Here is a 22,477-nt window from a genome sequence, read left to right as displayed (position 1 = left end):
GGTTTGATTTGCATTTCCCTGATGACTAATGATGTTGAGTATCTTTTCATGTGCTTCTTGGCCATCTGTACATCTTCTTGGAGAAATGGCTGTTCAAGTCCTCTGCCCATTTAAAAAATTGGGTCATTTTTCTTTTTGTTTCTACTTTCATAGATGTTTCAAATTCTCCTTAGTAAAAACAAAAGGTACCCCAATATTAGATATTTTATTAAAAACTTTGAGAAGCACACATTTTTTTTCCCCTGGGAGTGGTATTCTCTCATTTTTAAGGAAATGGCAATCCACTCCAGTATATTGCCTGGAAAATCCCATGGACAGAGGAGCCTGGAAGGCTACAGTCCATGGGGTCGCAAAGAGTTGGACACAACTGAGCGACTTCACTTCACTTAATTCCTCAAAGATCTCTGCATAATCTCAACCTTCATCTACTATCTATAACGGGGTTTCCAAGAAAACCATATTAGCTCTTCAAACAAATAAATAAACACAAGTTTCTTCCTTTTCACTCTTACAGGTGGGTGTAGGGCGGGACAGCAGCGCTCCTAGGATTAACCAAGGCCGGCTGTCCCTAACACTCTGGCCACAGCCTGAGGCCATCTGTCCCCCCCCCAACACCTCCCCCCCCGCCCCCCCCGCCCCCCCCTACCTAGCAGCCTGGTGACTCATTCCCTGCTGCCCTACCTCAGTGTCTTTGCTAAGATTCCTCCGGGAAGGGAGGGCCCCGACTATAGCGGAAGAAACCTTCCGGGCCCCAGTCCAGGCACATCACAAGACTGGATGGCCCAGTGTGTCGGTGGCTGCCATAGCCAATGGGAGAGGCTTCACCCAGCTCATGTTCTGCTGTGGTAGTCGGGCCAAACAGATGGCCTGGGATAAACAGGGGGTGTTGGCCTGTTGGTGGCGGTGGGCTTTGAGTGGCCCCAGCCTCCTCCTGGATCCTGGAGCAGGAAGTGGGTGAAGTGAAGGCCATGCCGAGAAAGGGGCTGTAGTTGGGTACCTTCCAAACAGTTTGTGATATTTTTTTTTTTTTTAGCAGTGGAATTCTCGTTCAAACAAACCTTTGCGGTATTTAGGACAGAGAAAAAGGAAGCTGCTCCAGCTAAAGACGGGGTGAGAAGGCCAGAGGTTTCCCTCCCTCCATGCCACATGGCCCTTGGGGAGTTCTGGGTCTCTGGGGAACACACCGATCCCGTTAACACAGAGTCTTTACATGAAACCACTTGGAAGCTCTGCGCAGTCTGTCTCATGGCGCCTCCAAGGGTCTCCGAGGCCTGAGGAGAAACCTGGCAGCATGGGAAGCTGAGATGCTGGCCCCCTTCTACAGAGACAGGTGGCCTCTTGCTTACCCCTCCTTAGCCAGCCACACACTGGGGAGCTGACCACGGGCCACAGAGATCAGCCAGGGGGTGGGGGCACAGCTGTCCTTCCAGCAAGAGAGCTGGGAACACGGCCTCCCTCCCTCCTCCCAGTCTCACCCCAAGTGGTCTGCAGGTTGCTACTGCCCCAGGCCCTTCTATCTGGCCCTCTCCTAACCTTAAAAGAGATGTGAAAAAACGAATGCCCCCTCCTCCAACTCCAGAAAACTTAACATAGAATTTCCTCAAACCCAAATTCTAGTTCTCAGCACAGTTAACTGATAAGTGCCCCCACCCATCCACCCTACCCGTCTCACCATGCCCCAGTTTGCCTGTCGGGCTAGTTATTTTTAAAAAAATATATTTATTTATTTGGCTGCATGCAGTCTTAGTTGTGGTGTACAGGATCTTTGGTTGCAGCATATGGGATCTAATTCCCTGACTAGGGATCCAACCCAGGCCCCCTGCATTGGGAGAATAGCGTCTTAGCCACTGGAGCACCAGGGAAGTATCAGAGATGGTACGTGGGCACATTTGTAACAATGCAAATAAAAAGTCAGGTGAATAACTTCACCCTGAGCCTGTTATCTCCTCCACGCACTAAGGATCCTAGTACCTATTCCCTGGGACTATTCTGAGGATTAAATGGGATATTGCATGTCCAAGCCCATGTCACAGAGCTCAGTTTAGAAGTAGTTCTATACCAGAGAAAGGGCATTGCTCTGTCCTTTACACAATGTGTCACCTCTGAGGAGGCTCAAATTTCTCCTCTCTTAGCTCCAGTTTTTCACCTCTTATTAATACCTACCCCTCACAGTTGTTATAGGAAGTAGAGATAATTCGCATAAAGTGCTTAATATATTGCCTGGCATAGGCGCAGTACTCAAAATCTGGTAAGAACTGTGACAGTTATCACTACTTCTACTATTATTATTATGGCTGGTATTGCTATTATTTAAAGGGAAGAGCAATGGGGTTGAGTAGTTAAGCACACAGACTTTGGAGACAAATTGCCTAGCTTTAAATTTCAGTTCACCTCTGGAGCTGTGTGACTTTATGCAAGTTACTCAGCCTCTCTGTTTTTCTCTACCATATAAGGAAGATAATAATTAAACCTACCTCATGGAGTTGCCCTGATAATCAAGTTTTTCTGTAGGGAGTGATTTGAAGAGTGGGAAATAATAAGTGCTACAAAGTGTTTGCTGTTAGTAATAGCAGTATTGGTATTATTACTAGTGTTTACAACCAGACTCTGAAAGCCTTTCCTTTGGCTCTGATTAAGAAGAGCCACAAACCAACACAGTCACCATTCCAATAATGGTTTAGTGACTCGGAAGCTGTGTGACTGTCGGCAAGTTAACTCCCCTCTCTGATCCCGTTTTTACTTCTCTCTAAAATGTAAAGTATAATAGCACCCAGAATGGTACTTCTCGGTTGTTAGGCTTCATTAATGAGCGATGACCCGTGGGAAGCTTCGAGCTTCTAGATAATTAGGCTCCTGTTCCAACGCCCTGCTTAAATCCAGCTCCGTACCCCACCCAGCCCTCCCTTCCCCCCGCGGAGAGCGCTCGGATTCCCTCCCGCGGGGCCTGAGGGGGTTGCTGCCCAGCGCCCGCTGCCAGGCCCTATTCTGGGGGCCGAGCGAGCCCGCGGCCGTGCCAAGCTTCCCCGGGGATCAGGTTTCTGCTGACGCGGTGCCAGGCACGTCTGCTTCCAGGAACCGGCAGCCGCATTTAGCCGCGGGCCGCACATGAAAGGGCTGCAGTCGGAAACGTGACGTTGTGTCAACAGGCGAGGCAGGTCAGCGCTGGGTGAGACCATCCCGGCAGCCCGGAGGAGGCTCACGCCCTGTCTGAAGGCGGCCAGATCCCCAGTGTCTGCTCCCCGGCCCCAGAGACCAAGCTGCACCCCCTCACCCGCGTGCACACCCCTGTTTCACAGAGGTCCTCTTTGTCCTGAAGGGGCCAGAGACGGAGTGCAAACCCCTCCTTCCGCATCTCTCTCCGAACCGCTTGGAACCTGCTGCCACCGGCCTAGAAAGAAGGTCAAGGGCAAGCTAGAAGCAGAGAAGAAGGCAGAGGGAGGGCTGCCCCTCTGAGGGGTGTTTGATAGACTCCAGTCCGGGGATTCTGGGTTGATGCTGTGTGGAACTCTCAAACCCTTTTTAGTTCAGGGTGCCGCAACCACTTCCCTCTGCCCCCACAGCTATTCCCTTGAGTCACCAACTGGGGAGGAGAGGGGGACAAGCAAAAAGAGTCTGGCCTTGATTTCAAGCCCCTGCTCCATTCCCAAGATAAACTTCTTTTGTTTAGGTTTTTACCCCAAACGTCTAGCCAGAAGAGCTTAGCAACTCACGCGGCAATTCAGAGCTTAATAAGCAGGAGAATGGGAGGGCCAGTCCCTAAGCTGCTGGGAGAAAGAGGCCGGTACAGAATTTGTTGTTTGCTTGCTATAGAATGTGTCAGACAGGGCTCAGAGTCCTTTTTTAGTGAATCAAAGACAGAAGTGAGGTGGGGGAGATGCCAGAATGCCAGTTCATTGATCAGACCACCAGCTCATCTCCTGACTCCTCCCAAGACACATGCTGCCTGGGGACATCTCAAGCCAGGCAATGCTCACTCTCCCCTGCTGGCTCATCAGCAGACAGGGAAGGTGACATTTGAAGCAAACAGACACCAAGGGCAGGTGGCGTCTCTGCCTGGTTGAGAACTCCCTGGGGGCAGGTTCCCTGCATGGGCTCCAGACAGCCAGAGGGTTCTAGAAGATGCTTGGGGATCTGAAGTGTGGTGAGCTGGGCACTGGCCATCAGGAAACATCAGGACACCTCTGAGAGGGAGAAAGCAGCAGGCAGAAACACTCATCAACCTGGTCATTTCCCACTTCTTTTCCCATGGAATTTTTTCTTTTTTTCTTTTTCATAAGAGCACTTGACTAAGGAACACCAATATTCATTCACACACAAACACACCCAGTGAGAGGAAGTCCAGGAAGGATGTAGAGAATAATCATGGAATGTTGCCTTCAGCAGCAATAGGACAGGATATGGCAAATCCATTAGACCTTGCTAAACTTGAAAAAGTGAGACCTCCTTGGCAGAGGTGCTATCCCCAGCAGTAATTATTATTGCATAATAATCCATTAAATCTTCTTTCAAAGCGCCTGCCTACCCTCCAGCAGGCTCCCCAGACATTGAGGCCCATGATTTCAGAAGTTTATTTTCTGTCAAGTTCCAAGGACCACGACAAAAGCAGACTGGGGGAAACACAGGCTTTGTGCTGAACTTTGGAAAGAGGTGTAGGGTGATTGTGAACATCTGGCAGAGGTTAGTTTAAGAAAACAATGAAACAAATATTTACCTACTAAATCGACTAAGCTTATTCTGTCTGAGTTACAGGAAAAGCTGAAATTACACCAAGGTTAACTAGTTGCTGCCTTCAGTCAAGAGGGGAGAGCAAGAGATAGCCATATCACACCCTTAAGAGTTATTTTAAACATGCAGGAGACCATTTTTCTCTTCCACAGGAAAAGGATTATTTTATTAAGTATTTTAAAACAACTACTTAACATTGACTCATAGATAAAAATATTTACAATTTCACACCTTCAGGAAGGCTCCAAAATATAAACACTGTACCTCTCCCTGGAGAAAAAAAAAATTATTCTTCTCTTCAAAAACAGGAATACATTCATTTTTTCTCACTTTTGTAGATCAAGTAATTATACAAATAAACATCTGAAACATTTTCCTTTTTAATATATTTATATAATATATATTTATAACAGTTTTACAAATAAAGGCAATGACTTTATACCAAAATAAAAACAGGAAAAGAGAAAGTTAAAACACAATCAGCGATTAAGCATAGTGCATTTCGAAAAGCTGGTGCAGGGCTAGCTGGACAAGTCAGAAAAGTACTCTGGACCAAAAATAAAACATCTTTTCAAGGAGACAGAATCCTTTTATCACGAAGGACACTCCATGTGCTATTGGGCGAGGGGAATTAGCCTGCAGAAAGGGTCTTGCTGTGCCAAGGGCTGGTTAGGTTTTTAAGAAGCTAAGCTTGGTTAAAAGGAGTTTTAGGTTAGAGCTGATAACCGAGTCTGGCTTTACTTGCTGAAATGCTTTTGTGCACTTCAGGGTGCTTGGCAAGCAGGTGCCTGCATCTCTCAGACCCTGGTTTGGTTCCCTGGACAGCGAGGCTTGTTTCCAGGTGAGACTAGAAGCAGGTGCCAGAGTCCCAGGGGATTCCTCCCTCCTCCCCTGGCAGCTAGACTTGTACCAGGGGGCCCTTTTCAGTTCCTTAGGAAGCAAATCACTAGGAAAGCCTGAGTAGGGAACTACATTCTCTTTATTCATCTGAGGCAGGGGTGGGGAGCAGACCTGCGGAAACCTCCCCAGACCACTACCGTGCTATGCCAGTGTCTGCTACCTCACCACTTTGGAGAAAGTTCAGTCTGGCTGCCCTCTGCCCATACAGTGAGTCACGGCGACAACAGAAGGGAGAAGGGTGGGGTCATCAGAGCTGGCTGGGAACTGCACTCTGGAAAGCCCTCTTTTGAAAGTACCTTTTTCTCAAAAGCCACAGACCCGGCTCCCAAAGTGGAGACTGACTCACAGACCAAGACTTCGCAGCTTTTGGAAATTCAGCTGCTTTATATCAGAAGGGGCTACTCTCTGGGAGGGGAAAGGCCCAGAGGTCTGAGACAATCCCCCCTAAGTCTCCTGATGTCAGGCAATCCTTCACAAGTTCCCTACGCCCAAAGGAGCTTTAACGTCCCATACCAACACACAATGCATAGTCAGGCACGCGCGCGCGCACACACACACACACACACACACACACACACCTGAATCTTCTCTCCCTGCCTCAGATGATCTTGGCATACACACTGAAACAATCTCGCTGCACTCACAAACACATTTTTTGGAAGTAGGGAGGAAGGAAAGTGAAGCAGCAGGATCCCCTAAATAGTTTAGTCTTTGGTTTCTAAGTTTAAAGGGGGGATCTGCTTCAGAGCTTGGAGCAGGGCAGAAGAGTCGATGGCAGGATGGGTCGGCAGGGGAGAAGGGAGTCTCTGGGGCATAAGCAAGGGGGCCGAGATCTTGTCTGGGTTCATGAAGCTGCTGAGGGCTGCGGCAGAGGCGTTGAGGCCCGGGTATAACACTGGGACAGACGTGGGGTACCAGCACTTCTCCAGCATGGGCAAGTAGGCAGTTGCTGACGGTGGGATCAGGTAGAAGGGCAGGCAGAAGGGAGGCTGGTGCGGGTGTGGGCCCAGGAACGGGGAGCTGATCAGGTCAGTGCTAGTGAAAGGGCCTTCATCATCAGAGAGCTGCATTCTGCTCTTTTTCATGGGGGGTTCTTCGGATTCTTGCTTAATAGCACTGATCCTTTCTCCCATGGTGAATCTGCGTCCATGATCGCTTTTGAAGTACGGCTGCTCGACACGCAGCTCACTCTTCTCCGATTCTCCTCCGTAGCCGCTGTCTGTGTCCGTATCACTGCCACTCTGCTCGCCGCTCGAGTGGGCGAAAGTTCGCTGGATGACTGGCACACAGTTTTTGCCTGGGCCTTCGGAGCCTTTGGCCAGGGAGCTGGGTTTCTCCTTGAAGTCCATTGCTTTGGGGGCTGGGTCTGACGGCTTCCTGGAAGTACCGCCCTGCAGAAGCTCGGAGACCACACGGTGGAGGTGGGTGACAAGCTGTGATGATTTCAGGTCCCGAGTATTCTCATGCTTGGCCAGGTACTGAAGCACCTCCCGGGCACATGTCTGGAAACCTGAGCAGAACATCTCTTGACCTGCTTCCACATTTCTTCCCGACAGATCACCTGGATCAACGTAGATGCAAAGAGAGACATTTCAGAAGGCTCTGTGGTTCACATGGATACCTAGGTTCCAAAGACCCTGGGGCTTTCCTTTTTGTTAACAGCATTTGCTGATTGTATTTCTAACTCCAAAAGTAATATGATCAGGGGAAATTTGAATTACACTGAAAAGTATAAAGAATAAACTAAAAATCATCCATAATTCTACCTCTCAGAGATAAAATATGATTTGTAATGGCTGTGTAATATCATAGGCATAGACCACATTTAATAGACAGACGGTTTCCCCTCTTGTTGCATTTATAAGGAATTCTTGAGTTTTCGTTATAAGTAACACAGCCATAATCATCCTAGTGTGCTCATAACCAGAGTCAATTTACAGAACATCATCTTACCATAGTAAGATGGACAGTGACCAGTCAAAAAATGAGAATGAAGGAACCATGTCACCTAAAGTACGCTTATTTTCAATGGCTTATACAAGTTGCAGTCATGCTGCTATATTTAAAGGCTATTTCTAGGTCTTTCTCATATAGTCTATCCATGATCCCCAGGAACTTAGGTATGATCATCTTTCTGTTTTCAATGAGGCAACTGGCAGAACGACTTCCTCATTGTCCTAGTTTGGAAAGGAGAGAAGAATGAGGGAGTGGGTAGAGGAATTTCTCCCTCGTTTGTACAGTATTATTTGGAATGGGTGAGACCAGACGGTTAGATGACTGTGATTCTCTGGAAGTCCGTAGAAATGGGTGATGAAACTTCAGTGGTTTCGTTAGATTGTGTAATTCACCGAGATACCTAGTGGCTATTCAGGGAACCACATGAAATGCAGGAAAAACTACTGCTGTCATCTTGCCAGGCTCATACCACACACCGAGGGATAAGGAAGTGGAGAAACATTAAAACACTGGGGCATACCCATGATTTATTCTCCAATGAAACAGGGCTAAGGAAAACAACTGTAAAACACCCACGATGCAAATTATAGGTGCCTTGGCATTTTCAAAGTGGGGGGGACTCCCAGAACCCCAGCAACTCTTAAGCCAAAATGCCACAGAAATATTTTACCATTTGACTAATATGTATTCATGCCAGGTGGCACACAGCAGCATTCCAAATGAAAAGTCTGACCTTTTAGGAAAGATAAAACAGCATCTCCCCCAACTAACATGCATAAGCAATTTGTTGCGGGAATGTTTCTTATACCAGATGTTGAGCTTACTTACAGGCTCTCTATTTGTGCTAGAACTCTAAGGAGATGATAGCCAGACATGGTACTCACCAGCTTGCAGACCGCTCTGCAGGGCAATGATTTTCTGCTGTTGTTGATCAATTAGGTTTGTTAATGCTTTCACATGCTTCAAGGTAAGTTCAAGAACCACTGCTTTTTCCAAGTGACCCAAAGTCTGGAATAAAAAGAGCCTCCGTCAGCAGTGAGCTCAGAGAAGTCCCACCTCTGGGATACTAATTAGCCATGAGATTCATCAGTCGCCTGGGCTACACTCCATGGGGTCGCAAGAGTCGGACACCACTAAGCGACTAAACCACCACCAGCGAATGTCTCTAAAGGGGGATAAAAAAGTCTGTTCCTGGTTGGCTAAATTAAGTTTTAAGTTTTAGATGATGTTAAAAAATATGTATATATGCATATATTTTTGATTAGAGGACAGCAAACAAGTGTACCCCATCTTTGGAGGCATTTTGGAAGCAGCAGCTAGCTCAGGAGGAAGCTTTGACAGATAAATTTTTCCAGCAGCCGTTGCTGACCTTAACTCAGGGGAATCCAGAGATAACATTTCTCTGCAGTGGTGTCAACCCTAGTAGAGACTTCTACTGTGTCTGGCAGCCAAGAGGCTTTCCCTAGTTTCTTTCCTGACACCCTGTCATAACTTCTAGCTCATCTACGCTTTTTTGTTCCTTCCTAAATACTATTTTCTCCTAAATACTATTTTTTTCTTCTTTCCCCAACCAAAGGCTGCCAATCTAGTAAGCTATTGACAATCGCCAAGAAAGGACAGGACGTAAAAAAAAAAATGACACATCAAAACAAGTCCTCTTATTTTAAAAAGGGATGTGGGGAAGGGGGTAAAAAAAAAAAGTGGGTTGCTGGATTTGCTCAATGTGAGAAAAGGAGAACCCCGAGAATCACCTTAAACTCTAGCAAAGGAAGGCCGGCTGGTGTTGGTGCCAAGCTGGACAAGTACAAATGATTCTTATCTCATTTGCACGAGGTTGCCAGAAAATTCTGAGACTGGAGAAGGGTACCCCCAAACAGAGCCAGCCACTAGCTAGGATCCAGCCATCTGGTCTGCAGTTCCTGGCGGAGCCTGCAGGCGGCGGGTGACCCTCGCCCGCCCTCTGGGCAGAGGAGCTGGTTTGGAGAGGGGCCAGCTTCTCACTTACTGTAAGTTTGAGATGTTCGGGGAGGAGATCCTTCAGCTGGGCGATGCACTCGTTAATCCGGTCACGTCTCTTTTTCTCGATGAGCCGGTGCGGCAGTTTGTAGGTCTCCTGCAAAGCGCACGGAGAGATGGTGGGCGCGGGAGGAAGGAGGTGAGAAGCGCTTCTCCTTTCCCACCCCGCGGCAGAAGAGTCTCGGCAGTGGAGCAGAGTCACACCCAGAACCCTATCTGCCCCTTCTTCTCCAAGCTACTCAGTAGAGGCACAGGGCCCACACCTTGCATACCCCACTCCAACGTTAAAGTGAGAAAACTTTTATTGGAAACTCAGCGCGTACGAGGGCATGGGGTCCACAGGGGCGCGGTGCCCTTACCTTGCTGTCCTCGCTCCGCTTTATTCCCCGCCTCGACTTGTACACTTGGTACATATGGGCAAAATCCATCCTGTAGGGAGAGGGACGAGGAAGGGTCATGACTTGCGCATCGGGTTGCAGGAGCCCTGACTGGCAAGAACCCCCGGATGCACCCAGAACTACTTGGAGTTGAAAGCCGCGCAGAAGGCAGGACTGGAGTTGAGGCTTGAAGGGGCCAGGGGTGCCAACTTACCCTGGTAGGTCTCCGGGCTCCAGTCCCGGCGCTTTGGGCAGGCAAGTGGGGGGCGGTTGCGCGCTGGGGATCCGCTCCATTGCGCTGCGAGCCGGGGCCACTCTGCGCTCCTGTCTGCAGTGGTGGAGCGTCGGGTGAGGACTGTCGTGGAGGAGGTTTCGGGGGTCTCTCCGCAGGGCTTCCTCTGAGTCAGAGCTCTCTGAAATCCGCTGGGCTGCGAAGAGCTGCGGCTTTGAGGTGCTGCTTCAGTTGGGGGCGTGCATGGTGTACCCGCGGCCTCTGGCTCCGGCTCTGCGCACAGACTGGCGGTGTGTGCTCCCAGTGCCGTCTGCACGGTGCGAGCCAAGTGAATGAGAAGTGGGGCGGGCGGGGAGGCGGGAGGGGGGGGTGCGGTTAGGGCGGAGTGGGGGGGGGATGGTGGGGGAGAGCCGAGGAGTAATGGAGAGGCTGCGGGCTGGGTTAAATGGGAGCGAGTGGGTGGGTTGGAGCTACGTGTTCTACCCTGTGACTCCAGGCACGTCTGGCCGCTGCCGGGGAGGGAAGGAGCGACCTGCCCGCCCTCCCCCGGCTTCATCACATGAGTCTCACGTGTTGGACAACGCTCCCGCGGCTGCGAGGGAGCCCCCACCCCCCCAGCCCCGGCCCCCAGGTGTCTGCGGCTGCCTTTCCCCGAAGAGGGGGTTGGCAGGGCAGTCTGGGTCCTGCCTAGTTGGGCGAGGGGCGCGGAAGCTGGAAGGGGCTAGGGAGCCGGGGAGGTGGTGGGGGGAGGTTGGTAACGTGGGCGAACCTGCCCCAGGGAAATGAAGTAAGTTCCCGTCTCCTGGGAGGGAACGGGGGAGGACGGATCCGCCCGCGTCTGACTCAAGCCGGGAGAGGAATATCCCCTCGCTCGCTCCAGCCCAACCCTCTTCCTCCTCCTCCCCCCGCGCGCCCGCTCGGAGGAACCAGCGCGCAGCAGAGGGAGTCGCCCGGCCCCCCTGCCTTCCCCAGAGGCTGGGGTTTCTTTCCGCGCCGGCTTCCCTGCCCCCACCCCTCGGCCCCGAGTCCAGGAATCGCCCGCCGTGGGGAGGGGCCGAGGAGGGCGGGGCGGATGTCACCCCATGGGAAGCGGGCTGGCAGCCAAGTGCAGGGGCAGGCGAGGCCGCCGCGGAGCACGCTGCGCGCACCTGACCCGCTAGGCTGTGCGCCGCGGTCCCTGGCTCCTTTGGAGCTGTGCTCCCGGGGCGCAGTCTGCGTGCCGGCGGACACTCACTTGCGCACCCCCCAGGGTGCCCCAGTGCCCCCACCCCCCGCCCCGGCCCACACTTAGGCTGATCAAGCACAGAAAGAGACCGGGCGCGGTGCCCTGCGTTTCCTCCCTCCTCTGCCCCCACTGGAGCAGAGGCGCCCGGGTCCCCTCCCCTTGGGCTGCAACGTTACACAACCGCGGCAGCGGCGCTTGCCCTGCGGCAGCGCGGGGCGTGACACTTCACCTGGCCTGGGCTTGGGCCGCAGAGCTCCTGACAGAGCGCCCTTCTGCCCTGGCCGGGGACCGACACCCCCGAGCACAGGAGCTCCTGGGGGTCGGGGTCGTCCATCTCCCCCTGCCGGGGACTTCTGCGGCGCAGTGTGCGGTCTGCAGCCGGGGCAAGCTGGAAAAGAGAGACTTGGAAAAACTGCCCATCACGCTGACGTCTTAGCGTTCATTCACTCGACAAGTGTTGGTTGAGCCCCCTACCCTGTGCCCGGCGTTGTGCTTAGATACGCTGCCAGATACACTGTAGGTGAATGGAACACAGATGCTGCTCTTGAATTCACAGGAACCTCTGAGGAGGGCTTACCCTGGGAAATGAGGGGAAGGCAGTACTGGGAAAATTGTATCGGTGCTGCTGGCGAAGAGAAGGGAGAAGATAAGATAGAAAGTGTGGGCTTAAAAAATTTTTTTTGGTATTAAAAAAATTATTTTTTAAAATTTAATGTGAACCACAATGTCTAGGCAGAGGAGGAGAGGGGAGACGTTAACCCATCGCCCGGAGCCTGGGGCAGAAGGGCCTCCTCCAAGCGGCTCCAGATCTCTGCAATCTCTCTGAGGCCGCCCGAGGCCCCCACCCACTCCCCCGGAAAAGTCCGGCCTCTGTGACCTTCTAACTCTGCCTGGAGCAGGGAAAACAGCTGAAACTCCAAGCCCGCTCTGTGAGCAGCGCTGATGCTGTCAGAGGAGGGAGCCAGTGGAAATTCATGACTAAAATAAGGCCTGGCTGGGGATTTCACTGACCTCTGTGCTGCCCTGCCCTGTAAGTTCGGGGAGTTGAGAGATGACTGTGAGCCTTTCCCACCGCGCCTCGGGTCAGTCACCCCGCTGCCGAGTGACCTGGCTGTGGGAAGGATTGAAAAAAACTACAACAACAAAACGGGGTCAGTGCTGAAACCTGGTGAAGATCAGCCTCGGGTGCAGTTGAAGGGGCGGGTAGGGGTGGGCTCAGTCTTAATTGGCAGTGTCCTTGACAACCTAGAGATCTGGGATTCACACGTTGACCAAACTGGGAGTGGATTTCCTTCAGGTCGCTTTGGAGAGCTCCCACTTCCTGTTTATGTTTCACAAGCGTCAAACTCATTAGCAAGTGTGAGAAGTGCCTCCTTTTCTAAGTGCTGACTAGCCTGACCTCGCCTGGGGGCTCAGCATCCCTCTGTCCTGGAATGTACTTTTGCTGGCTTGCGTTACCAGCCTTCTCTCTGGAGGTGATACGGCTTCCTGCCAGAAGGGGGGCAAGCAGGACCACAGGCAGGAAGGGGACAGGAGTCAGTTCTGGGTTTGTGCTTTCAGGCAAGGGTGACCTGCTCCATTGTGAGAATTTAATAGGGATGAATGAAGAGTTGTCATGACTGCGTCTGAGCCACAGTTGCACCAGGAAATAAGTACTGGGGAAGGATGGAACACATGTCCCCCCATGGGTCACTCTCCCCCAGCATACCCCCCCAACCCCCGCAACCAGGAGTGAACCCAAACAGTTCTGATTCCATGGCTCAGAGCTCAGTATCACTCCTAGAATGCTTTGAAGTTATCTATACTTTTTGCCCTTACCTGACCTACAATGGGAAATACCAAAATGGATTGTTTCCTACGTTTTGTTTGTTCCAAATGTACTTTCAAGCATCAAGGATAATCCCCACCTTACCAAAGTGTTACTGTACCAGGTTATATTACTTTTAATGTTTCTCTTCTCTCAAAGCTTATGATTATTTTTTATTGAAATAAACAAAATAGTTCCTTCTCCTCATGCATCTTTTCATCCTGAAGAATCTTAATATTTCAGTTTGTCATCTTTTGTAGATAGTTGGTTTAGTGCTTACTGTGTGCTAGTTTTTAGACTGAATGTAAACACGTTGTACTCGTTCATTTACTTCTCACCACCACCTTATTGGGCAGTCGTTAGCTCATTTTTATGTTTATTTAACACATTTAATGAGAACAACAATGTGCTGGGCACTGAACAATGCCCAGGAATATATAATGTGCCCTCTTGAGGAAATTGAGGCTCAGGGAGGTTAAATTACCTGCCTCAGTTTGTATAGCCTGAGATTAGATCTGGAATTGAACCCCAGGTTTGTTGGACTCCAAAGCTTGAGCTCTTAATCACCATACTTGAGGCTGCCTGGTAGGGCTCCTTGGGTAGTACGCTGCTCAACTCCAGGGGGAGCCATTCGCATTGCAGTCTGTGTGAAAGCATCCTCTAAAGTGTTGCAAGGCAGCACTGGGCAGCTGCCCTGGGTAATCCTGATAGTTTGTAGCCCTCGCCTCTGTTTTGTTTCTTCTCAGTGTGCAGAGACCATATTTTTGGACAAGTAAGGAGAAGATTTTCCTTTACTAGTGAGGCTCAGCATTTTGGTGGTCTGATGCTGTGTGTTGGAAATAGTTAGGCAGGCCCCTCCTAGCAGGAAACTAGAACCGACAGACCCCTGCATATATCCACACGTACATATATCATCACTTTTTGCAAGTTGATGAAGTCTCACAATTTTTTTCTACCACAGTTCACAGTAAGAAATACATTTTACATCATGACTCCACATGTACAAACACACACACTCCCAGAAGTATATTGAAACACAGGGCAGTCAAGGCTTGGTTGGGATCACTACCAATATTTGTGGCCACTATTCTCTTTCCCCTACTCTGAGCAGCCGTTGCTCGCTGAAAGAAAAATTTAAACCATTTAGGAAAAAGCCAGCCTAATGGATTTCAGACAAAAAATTTCCAAAATCATTTCTCTTTGATATATTCATTCTAACATTTTCTAGTCTTGTCTAGTATATTTTAAAGAATATTTTGGTCTTTACTTACTAAATTGAGTTTTTGATCCATCAGTACATCCTGATCAACAATTTGGAAACATGCTCTGCAGTAGAGAGAGTGCTGACATTTTGGCTTGTCCCCACCAGAAAGACATCAATGGCATCTACACACTTGCAGATCTTCCAGATCACTTATAGAAATGTTAAATAAAGCTGCTGGTCCTGGATAAGTTCAATGGTGTTTTCAAATGAATGAGTTCAAATGGTGTCTCCTTTCAGGACATCCCTGCTTTGTGTTCAGTTGTAGGAGTAAAATATTCAGAGTTTTGTTGATATGCATCATGTTATGTGTTGGTGAGCTGTAGTTCCTTCATCCAGTTGAGGAAGTTTTCTGCTATTGTTAGTTTGCTCACAGAGTTTATCATAAAAGGATGTGGAATTTGTCAGATACTTTTTCTGCATCCAACAAAACAGTCATGTGGCTTTTGTCTTTCATTCTGTTAATATCATGAATTACAATTTTAGTGTTCAGTCAACCTTGAATTCCTGAGGTAAGCCTATCGTGATCAATGTGTTATCCTTATTTTTATTGTTAGATTTAATTAGCTAATAATATATATTAAGAATTTTCATGTCTATGATTGTGAAGGGTGAAAAACTTATCAATTAATTATATTACTTTTTGCAATTATCCAATTTTGGATTTATTGATTTACTCTGCTGTCTATCTTATATTTTATCAATTTCCTCTTATTTTTATTATTCCTTTTCTTTTGGTTATTTTATATTTAACTTGATCTACTTTTTCTAGTTTCTTTAGATGTAAAATATTATCATTGATCTTAAACCTGTCTTCTTATAAATATCCAAAGCTAGAAAAACCTGTAGTTTTTCTTTTTTTTTTTGTAATCTTTGTCAGGTTTTAGCATCAAAATAATGCTAGTCTCATAAAACAATTTGGGAAATATCCTATCTCTTCTGAAAGATGTTAAGTGGGGTTGGTACTATTTCTTTCTTAAATAGTAGGAGAAGCTCATTGGGCCTAGAGGTTTGTTGTGGGGGGAATGCTTTTACCATGAATACATTTTAATAGATTCCAGGCTATTTAACATTTTTATTTCTTCTTTTATCAGCTTTGGTAATTTTTTTTCATGAAATTTGTCTATTATCTTTAAAGTTGTCAGTATATCGGATAGTGTTATCCTTTTAATGTTTATGTAATCTGCAAGGAGATCCAACCAGTCCATTCTGAAGGAGATCAGCCCTGGGTGTTCTTTGGAAGGAATGATGCTAAAGCTGAAGCTCCAGTACTTTGGCCACCTCATGCAAAGAATTGACTCATTGGAAAAGACTGATGCTGGGAGGGATTGGGAGCAGGAAGAAAAGGGGACGACAGAGGATGAGATGGCTGGATGGCATCACCGACTCGATGGACGTGAGTTTGAGTGAACTCCGGGAGTTGGTGATGGACAGGAAGGCCTGGCGTGCTGCAATTCATGGGGTCTCAAAGAGTCAGACACGACTGAGCAACTGAACTGAACTGAATCTATAGTGACAAATCTTTTTTACTTTTTTTAAAATGTTTGTTTTTCTTTTTTTATTGATCATCTTACCAAGGGACTTATTAATTATATTAATTTTTGCAATTATCCAATTTTGAATTTATTGATTTACTCTGCTGTCTAATATTTTATCAATTTCCTCTTATTTTTATTATTCCTTTTCTTTTGGTTGTTTTATATTTAACTTGTTCTACTTTTTCTAGTTTCTTTAGATGTAAAATATTATCATTGATCTTAAACCTGTCTTCTTCTTATAAATATCCAAAGCTAGAAAATTTCCTCTAAGCCCTGCTTTCCCAGCATTCCACAGTATTTAATATTTGTATTTTCCTGATCATTCAGGTCAAAATATGTTGTATTAGTCTTTGTGACTTTTATTTGATTCACAGGTTATTTAGAAGGGTATTGTTTAATTCCCAAATATTTGTAAATTTTCCAGATAACTTTTCCCTTTTTCTTTTAAAATAATTAGAGAGCCACAGGAAGTTATGAAAATAATATAGAGAAGTTGCATGTATCCTTCATCCAATTTCCCCCAATGGTAACATCTTACAAGACTATAACACAATATTCAAACAAGGAAATTAGCATACATACAAACTACAGAGAGTTTTCAGTTTTTACCCGTTTTCCATGCATTTACTTTTGTGTGTGTGTATAGAGTTCTATGCAATTTTATCACACGCGTCGATTAGTATATAACCGCCTCATCAAGATGCAAAACTGTCACATCACTACAAAGTCCCCAGCTGTTGCCTCTTTGTTATCAGACCTGTTCCCTTCTCTTCTCCCATTCCTAATGTCTGGCAACCACTAGAGTGTTCTCTATTTGTAATGTCATGTTAAGAATGTTATAAAAATGGAATCCTGTGGTATGTAACTGTTGGAGGCTGAATTTTTTTCTGCTCAGTGTAAGCCTCTTGAGATCCATCCAAGAGGTTGTGTGTATCAATATTGTCTCTTTTTTTTTTTTAATATTTTTTTGTCATTTACTTTTTTGGCTTTGCCAAGTCTTAGTTGTGGCATGTGGGATCTTTTTGTTATAGCACGTGGACTCTAGTTCCCTGACCAGGAATGGAACACGGGAATTGGGAGCCCAGAGTCTTAGGTACTGGACCACCAAGAAAGTCCCACTAGTAAGTTCCCTTGTTATTGATGAGTGATATTCCATGCTGTAGATGTGACACAATTTATTTAATTATTCATCCATTCAAGGACATTTGAGTTCCATTTCTTTCTGCTATTAGAAATAAACCTGCTGTGAACCTTTTTCTACATGCTTTTGGGTAGGCACAAAAAGCTTTCTTCTCTGGGATAAATGCCCAGGGGTATAATTCCTCATATAGTAATGTGCATTTGGTTTTTAAGAAAATGACAAACTACTAGCCAGAGTAGCTGTACCATTTTACATTCCCAGTTGCAATGTTTGAGAGATTTAGTTTCTCTGTGTCCCAACTAGTATTTGGTCTAGTCACAATTGTGTTTTTTTAAACTTGTTCAGTCACCCAGTCATCTCCAACTCTTTGCGACCCCATGAACTGCGGCACGCCAAGCTTCTGGGTCCTTCACTATCTCCCGGAGTTTGCTCAAACTCAAATGTCCATTGAGTTGATGATGCCATCCAACCATCTCATCCTCCATTGCCCCCTTCTCCTCCTGCCCTCAGTCTTTCCCACCATCAGGGTCTTTTCCTGTGAGCTGGCTCTTCGTTTCAGCTTCAAAATCAGTCCTTCCAATGGTAAAGAGTCTGCCTGCAATGCAGGAGACCAGGGTTCCATCCCTGGGTGGGTAAGATCCCCTGGAGAAGGGAATGGCAACCCACTCCAGGATCCTTGCCTGGAGAATCCCATGGACAGTAAAGCCTGGTGGGCTACAGTCCATGAGGTTGCAGAGTCAGACACAACTGAGCAACTAACGTTTTAAACCTTAGCTTGTCCAAATAGGTGTGTAATGCCAGGTATCTCTCTATATTGGTTTCTAATTTATTAGTTTTGAGTCAGAAGGTATACTCAATTTGATTTTAATTCTTTGACATTTATTAAGCTATCTTTCATTGCTGAGCATATAGTCTAGCTTGATGAATGTTTCCTGTGGGTTTGGAAAAAATATGTATGCTGTAGTTCTGTTGGGTGCAATATTTTATCAAGTCCTTTGGGTCAAGTTGGTTGATAGTGCTGTTCAAATAAGGGCTTCCCTGGTGGCTCAGATGGTAAAGAGTCAGCCTGCAATGCAGGAGACCCAGGTTTGATCCCTGGGGTGGGAAGATCCCCTGGAAAAGGAAATGGCAACCCACTCCAGTATTCTTGCCTGGAAAATCCCATGGACTGAGGAGCCTGGCGGGCTACAGTCCATGAAGTTGCAAAGATATCTCTAGGCTGATTTTTTTTGTCCAAAATAGAAGTGTTAAAATCTCTCCAACTATAATTGTAGACTTGTCCATTTCTGTCAACTTCCGCTTTATACATCTTGGAACTTTCTTCATAGTTGCCTGCACATTTTGGATTGATAGGTCTTCTTGATAATTTTATTCTCTCATTAAAAGTTTCCCTCTTTCTCTTCAGTAATACTCTTTTAAAAATATTTATTCATGGCCACCTTGGGTCTTAGTTGCAGCATATGAGATTTTTTAATTGTGGTGCGTGGCCTTCTCTCTAATTGTGGTGCTTGGGTTCAGTAGTTGCAGCTTTCAAGCTTAGTTGCTCTCTAGCATGTGGGATCTTAGTTCTTAGTCAAGGATGAAACTCACATCCACTGCTTTCCAAGGTGGATTCTTAACTGTTGGACCACCAGGGAAGTCCCTTCAGTAATATCCTTGTCCTGAAGTATGCTTTTTCTGATATTAATATAGCTTTACATGTTTTTTATATTTAGTGTTGGCATAATGTATCTTCTTTCTCCCCTTACACTTTCAACCTGTGTCTTTTGAAAAAAAAACACAACACATCATTTAATTTTGGCTGCTTCGGGTCTTTGTTGCTGCGTGCTGGGTTTCTCTCATTGCAGGGAAAGGGGCTACTCTTTTTTGCTGTGCACAGGCTTCTCACTGTGGTGGCTTCTCATGTTGTGGAGCACCGGTTGCAGGCACGTGGGCTTCAGTAGTTGCAGCATGGGGGCTCAGTAGTTGTGGTGTTTGGGCTTTAGTTCCCCACAGCATGTGAAATCTTCCTGGACCAGGGTTCGAACCCATGTCCCCTGCATTGGCAGGCAGATTCTTCTCCACTGCACCACCAGGGAAGTTCAACCTATGTCTTAAATTCTATGTTTGTAAATAGCCTGTTGTTGGATTTTGCTTTTATATTGATTTAACAATCTGCCTTTTGATTGGAGTGTTTAATATATTTATATTTGAGATAATTATTAATATGGTTGGGTTTAAATCCCCCATCTTGGTACTTGTTTTCTGCTTATCTCATTTATGCTTTGTTTCTATTCTGATTTTCCTGCCTCCTTTGGATATGTTGAATTTTTTTAATCATTCCATCTTATCTCCTGTGTTTAAGTACACTTCCTTATGGTATATTCTAGTGGCTATTGTTGAGTAGTGGTTCTTACATTTTACCTGTGTTAGAAACAGCTGGAGGTCTTATTAAAACACAGGTTTCTGGGCCATACCCACAGTTTCTTATTCAGTAGGTCTGTGATTGAGCTCAAAAGTTTGCATGTCTGATAAGTTCTCAGATGCTGAAGATAGAAATTTCAGCTCTAAAGGTTATGCTCTGTATCTTTAAGTTATCACAGCCTGCCTTCAAATAATACACTACAAAGTGCTTCTATACAACTTGATGGTTGTGTAAAAACCTTACAACAATTCAATTCTTTTTATTCTTCCTCTTGACCCTTATGCTATTGTTATTTTACATTTTACCTGTAATATGCTATAAACTTCAAAATGTTGGTGTTTGTTTGATTTTTGGCCATGCTTGTGGTATGTGGGCTCTTAGTTCTCCGACCAGGGATCGAACCTGTGCCCCCAACAATAGAGGCACAGTCTTAACCACTGAATCGCCAGGGAAGTCCCTACTGTTACTTGCTTTAAACAGTCAGTCAGTCGTGTCCAACTGTTCTGACCTCATGGACTGTAGCCCACCAGGCTCTTTAGGCAAGAATACTGGAGTGGGTAGTTGTTCCCTTCTCCAGAGGATCTTTCTGACCCAGGGATCAAACTTGGGTCTCCCTCACTGCAGGCAGGTTCTTTTACCATCAGAGCCACCAGGGAAGCCCCAAACAGTCAGTAGTGGTCTAAAATATTCTCCATACACAGATAGATAGACAAAGATGAAAACATTACTTTGAAAAGGTCTTTGACATTTACCCATATACTTATCCTTTTTGATGCTCTTCACTTCTTCCTGCAGATATGAGTTTCCTTCTGGTTTCCTTTCTGTTCATTCTGAAAAGCAAATGTTAGCTTTTCTTGTAGTGTTGGTCTGCTGGAGATGAATTCTCCCAAATTTTCTGTCTGATAATGACTTTATTTCATTTTTGAAGTGTATTTGAAATATATTTTCACTGGATATGGAATTTGACAGTGTTATTCTTTTAGCATTTTAAAGAGGTTCTATTTTCTTCTGGCCGCCATTGATTCTACTCAAGAGTCACCTGTTATTTATATCTTTAGCCTAAAATTTATGTCTTCTGTTCCCCTCTGGCTGCTTTTCAGGTTTCACTTGCTGTTGCTTTTCAACAGTCTGGCTAGATTTATTTAGGTGTGGTTTTCTCTATATTTGTTCTACTTGGGGTGTGCTGAGTTTCTTGGTTCTGTGACTTGATATTTTTCACCAGTTTGGGTGAGTGTTAGCCAATAAAGTTTCAATGATTTCTTCTGCCATGTTGTCCTTCTTCTCTTATTTCTTTTCACTATTTACATGTATGTTGAATTGTTGGAAAGTAGCCCAAACGTTATCAGATGCTCAGTTTCCTCTGCTGTTGAGTCAGCAACTAAGCTTACATAATGAATTTATTTGTGATATTATGTCTCTTTCATTTCTAGCATTTCCATATGGTTGTTTTTTTTCTGGTTTCCATTACTCTGATGAAATTCACCATCTCTTCATGCACGTTGCCTTCCTTTCCATGGAACTTTTGATAGTTTTATATCATAGGAATTTTGTGCTATAATACTAGTTTGATCATTTCAACCTCTGAGCTGTCTCTGGTTCTGTTTCTATTGTTTCTCTTCTATATTAACCATGAGACGCATTTTCTTATTTTCCCATAGATCTTGAATTTCTTATTGCATGTTGAATATTTATAGGAAAAAAAAAGAGTACAGAGTAGGTATAGTGAGTGTGTGTGCATGCGTGCTGAGTCGTGTTCAACTCTGTGAGCCCATGGATTGTCACCCACCAGGCTCCTCTGTCCATGTAATTCTCCAGGCAAGAATACTGGAGCAAGTTGCCATTTCTTTCTCCAGGGGATCTTCCTGACCCAGGGATTGAACCTGCATCTCTGGGATCTCTTTCATTGGCAGGCAGATCCTGCAACACCTGGCAAACCTCAAAGTAAGTAATAGTAACCTCCCAAAACAATTCTTTTCTAATATGAGAGGCTGAGTCAGTGTGACTTATACTTGATCAGGATCTGGGCTTAGTTGTAGCTTTACTTTGATTCACTTCACTACCACTTTCAAGTGTTTTGAGAGTGAGACAGGACTTTCCCTTCATCAGGGCCTGGGATCTGAGCACTGACAAGATTCTGGAGACCTGCCTATTCTTCAAAACCAAGCTGGGAGATTTCAGACTTGTGGGAAGTCGCTCTTTGCTTTACTGCCCAACTGCTAGCTTTTTTATTTCTCTTTGACTTTTGCCTCCTGCTTTCTGCACCCCTGAAGTCTTCCAGAGTTTTTGTTCCCTGTAGGTCTTAGCAGCTCCCTAGTCTCTGTGAAAGCCCCAAATGCCTCAGGGATTCCTGCTCAGCCCTTCTTCCCTGCCACCAGCTTCGGTGAACTACCTGTATCCCCGTGTGATGTCTCCTGGGACAGGTTAGATAGGTAGGTGTAGATTAGCTTTGTGGCTACAGCTTCTCAGTCCATGGGCAGCTGTGACCAGTTTGGTGAAACTTCCGCTGAATTCTCCTTATCTCCACCAATCACAAACTCTTTTTCCTTCTGCCATTTCACCAGAGGCGAAAATGGCTCTGGGTCTCTTCTCTCCTGTGTAGAGCTTGTCATTTTGAGTTTAGTTCATTTAGGTTAATTGGTGGCCTCAATTTCTCTGATGGGTTTTAAAAATTGATGATTATTTTGGGCTTTCCTGGTTTGTTTTGATTGTTAGGATGAGAACGAGAGTCTCTTGTAACCCTTTACATCGGATCTGTAAGCAGAAATCCCCCAGATAACTGCCTCTTTTTCTCCCCCCAACGTGAGAGGGTTTTTTATTTTATTTGTGTAGTTATTTCCCTGCACGGAGTCTCAGCTGTGACACGCAGGATCTCCACCGTGTCCTGCGGAATCTTTT

General features: G+C 46.2%; 1 protein-coding gene and 1 long non-coding RNA gene across 2 annotated transcripts in view; one reads left to right on the top strand and one right to left on the bottom strand.

The window, feature by feature from the left end:
• Positions 1–5,686: 5,686 nt before the first annotated feature.
• Positions 5,687–10,567, bottom strand: BHLHE40 (basic helix-loop-helix family member e40). Its single transcript, XM_052638531.1, has 5 exons — positions 10,189–10,567; positions 9,957–10,026; positions 9,587–9,694; positions 8,466–8,589; positions 5,687–7,186 (listed from the first exon to the last, which is right to left on the bottom strand). The coding sequence occupies exons 1-5, from the start codon at positions 10,266–10,268 to the stop codon at positions 6,330–6,332; spliced, it is 1,239 nt and encodes a 412-aa protein (XP_052494491.1). The 5' UTR covers positions 10,269–10,567; the 3' UTR covers positions 5,687–6,329.
• The window catches only part of LOC128046441 (uncharacterized), a 140,323-nt gene continuing 127,480 nt past the window's right edge, over positions 9,635–22,477 (top strand). The window contains exons 1-2 of the long non-coding RNA XR_008199261.1: positions 9,635–9,736; positions 10,077–10,192. This is a non-coding gene — a long non-coding RNA (uncharacterized LOC128046441). The remainder of the gene's footprint in view (positions 9,737–10,076; positions 10,193–22,477) is intronic.

This window comes from Budorcas taxicolor, chromosome 1, assembly GCF_023091745.1.
Source record: "Budorcas taxicolor isolate Tak-1 chromosome 1, Takin1.1, whole genome shotgun sequence".
In the NCBI taxonomy this organism is placed as follows: Eukaryota; Metazoa; Chordata; class Mammalia; order Artiodactyla; family Bovidae; genus Budorcas; species Budorcas taxicolor.
Note: the sequence above shows the minus strand (reverse complement) of the source record. Positions and strands in the feature narration are given on the sequence as shown.

What these genes read in the sequence shown, in the direction of transcription:
- BHLHE40 (XM_052638531.1), bottom strand. Translation starts at nt 10,268, where the DNA reads ATGGAGCGGATCCCCAGCGCGCAACCGCCCCCCACTTGCCTGCCCAAA. An exon ending in AGCGGAGCGAGGACAGCAAG is followed by an intron (nt 9,695 to 9,956) that starts GTAAGGGCACCG and finishes TGCGCTTTGCAG; the next exon opens with GAGACCTACAAACTGCCGCA. An exon ending in GCAGAGCGGTCTGCAAGCTG is followed by an intron (nt 7,187 to 8,465) that starts GTGAGTACCATG and finishes ACGTTGATCCAG; the next exon opens with GTGATCTGTCGGGAAGAAAT.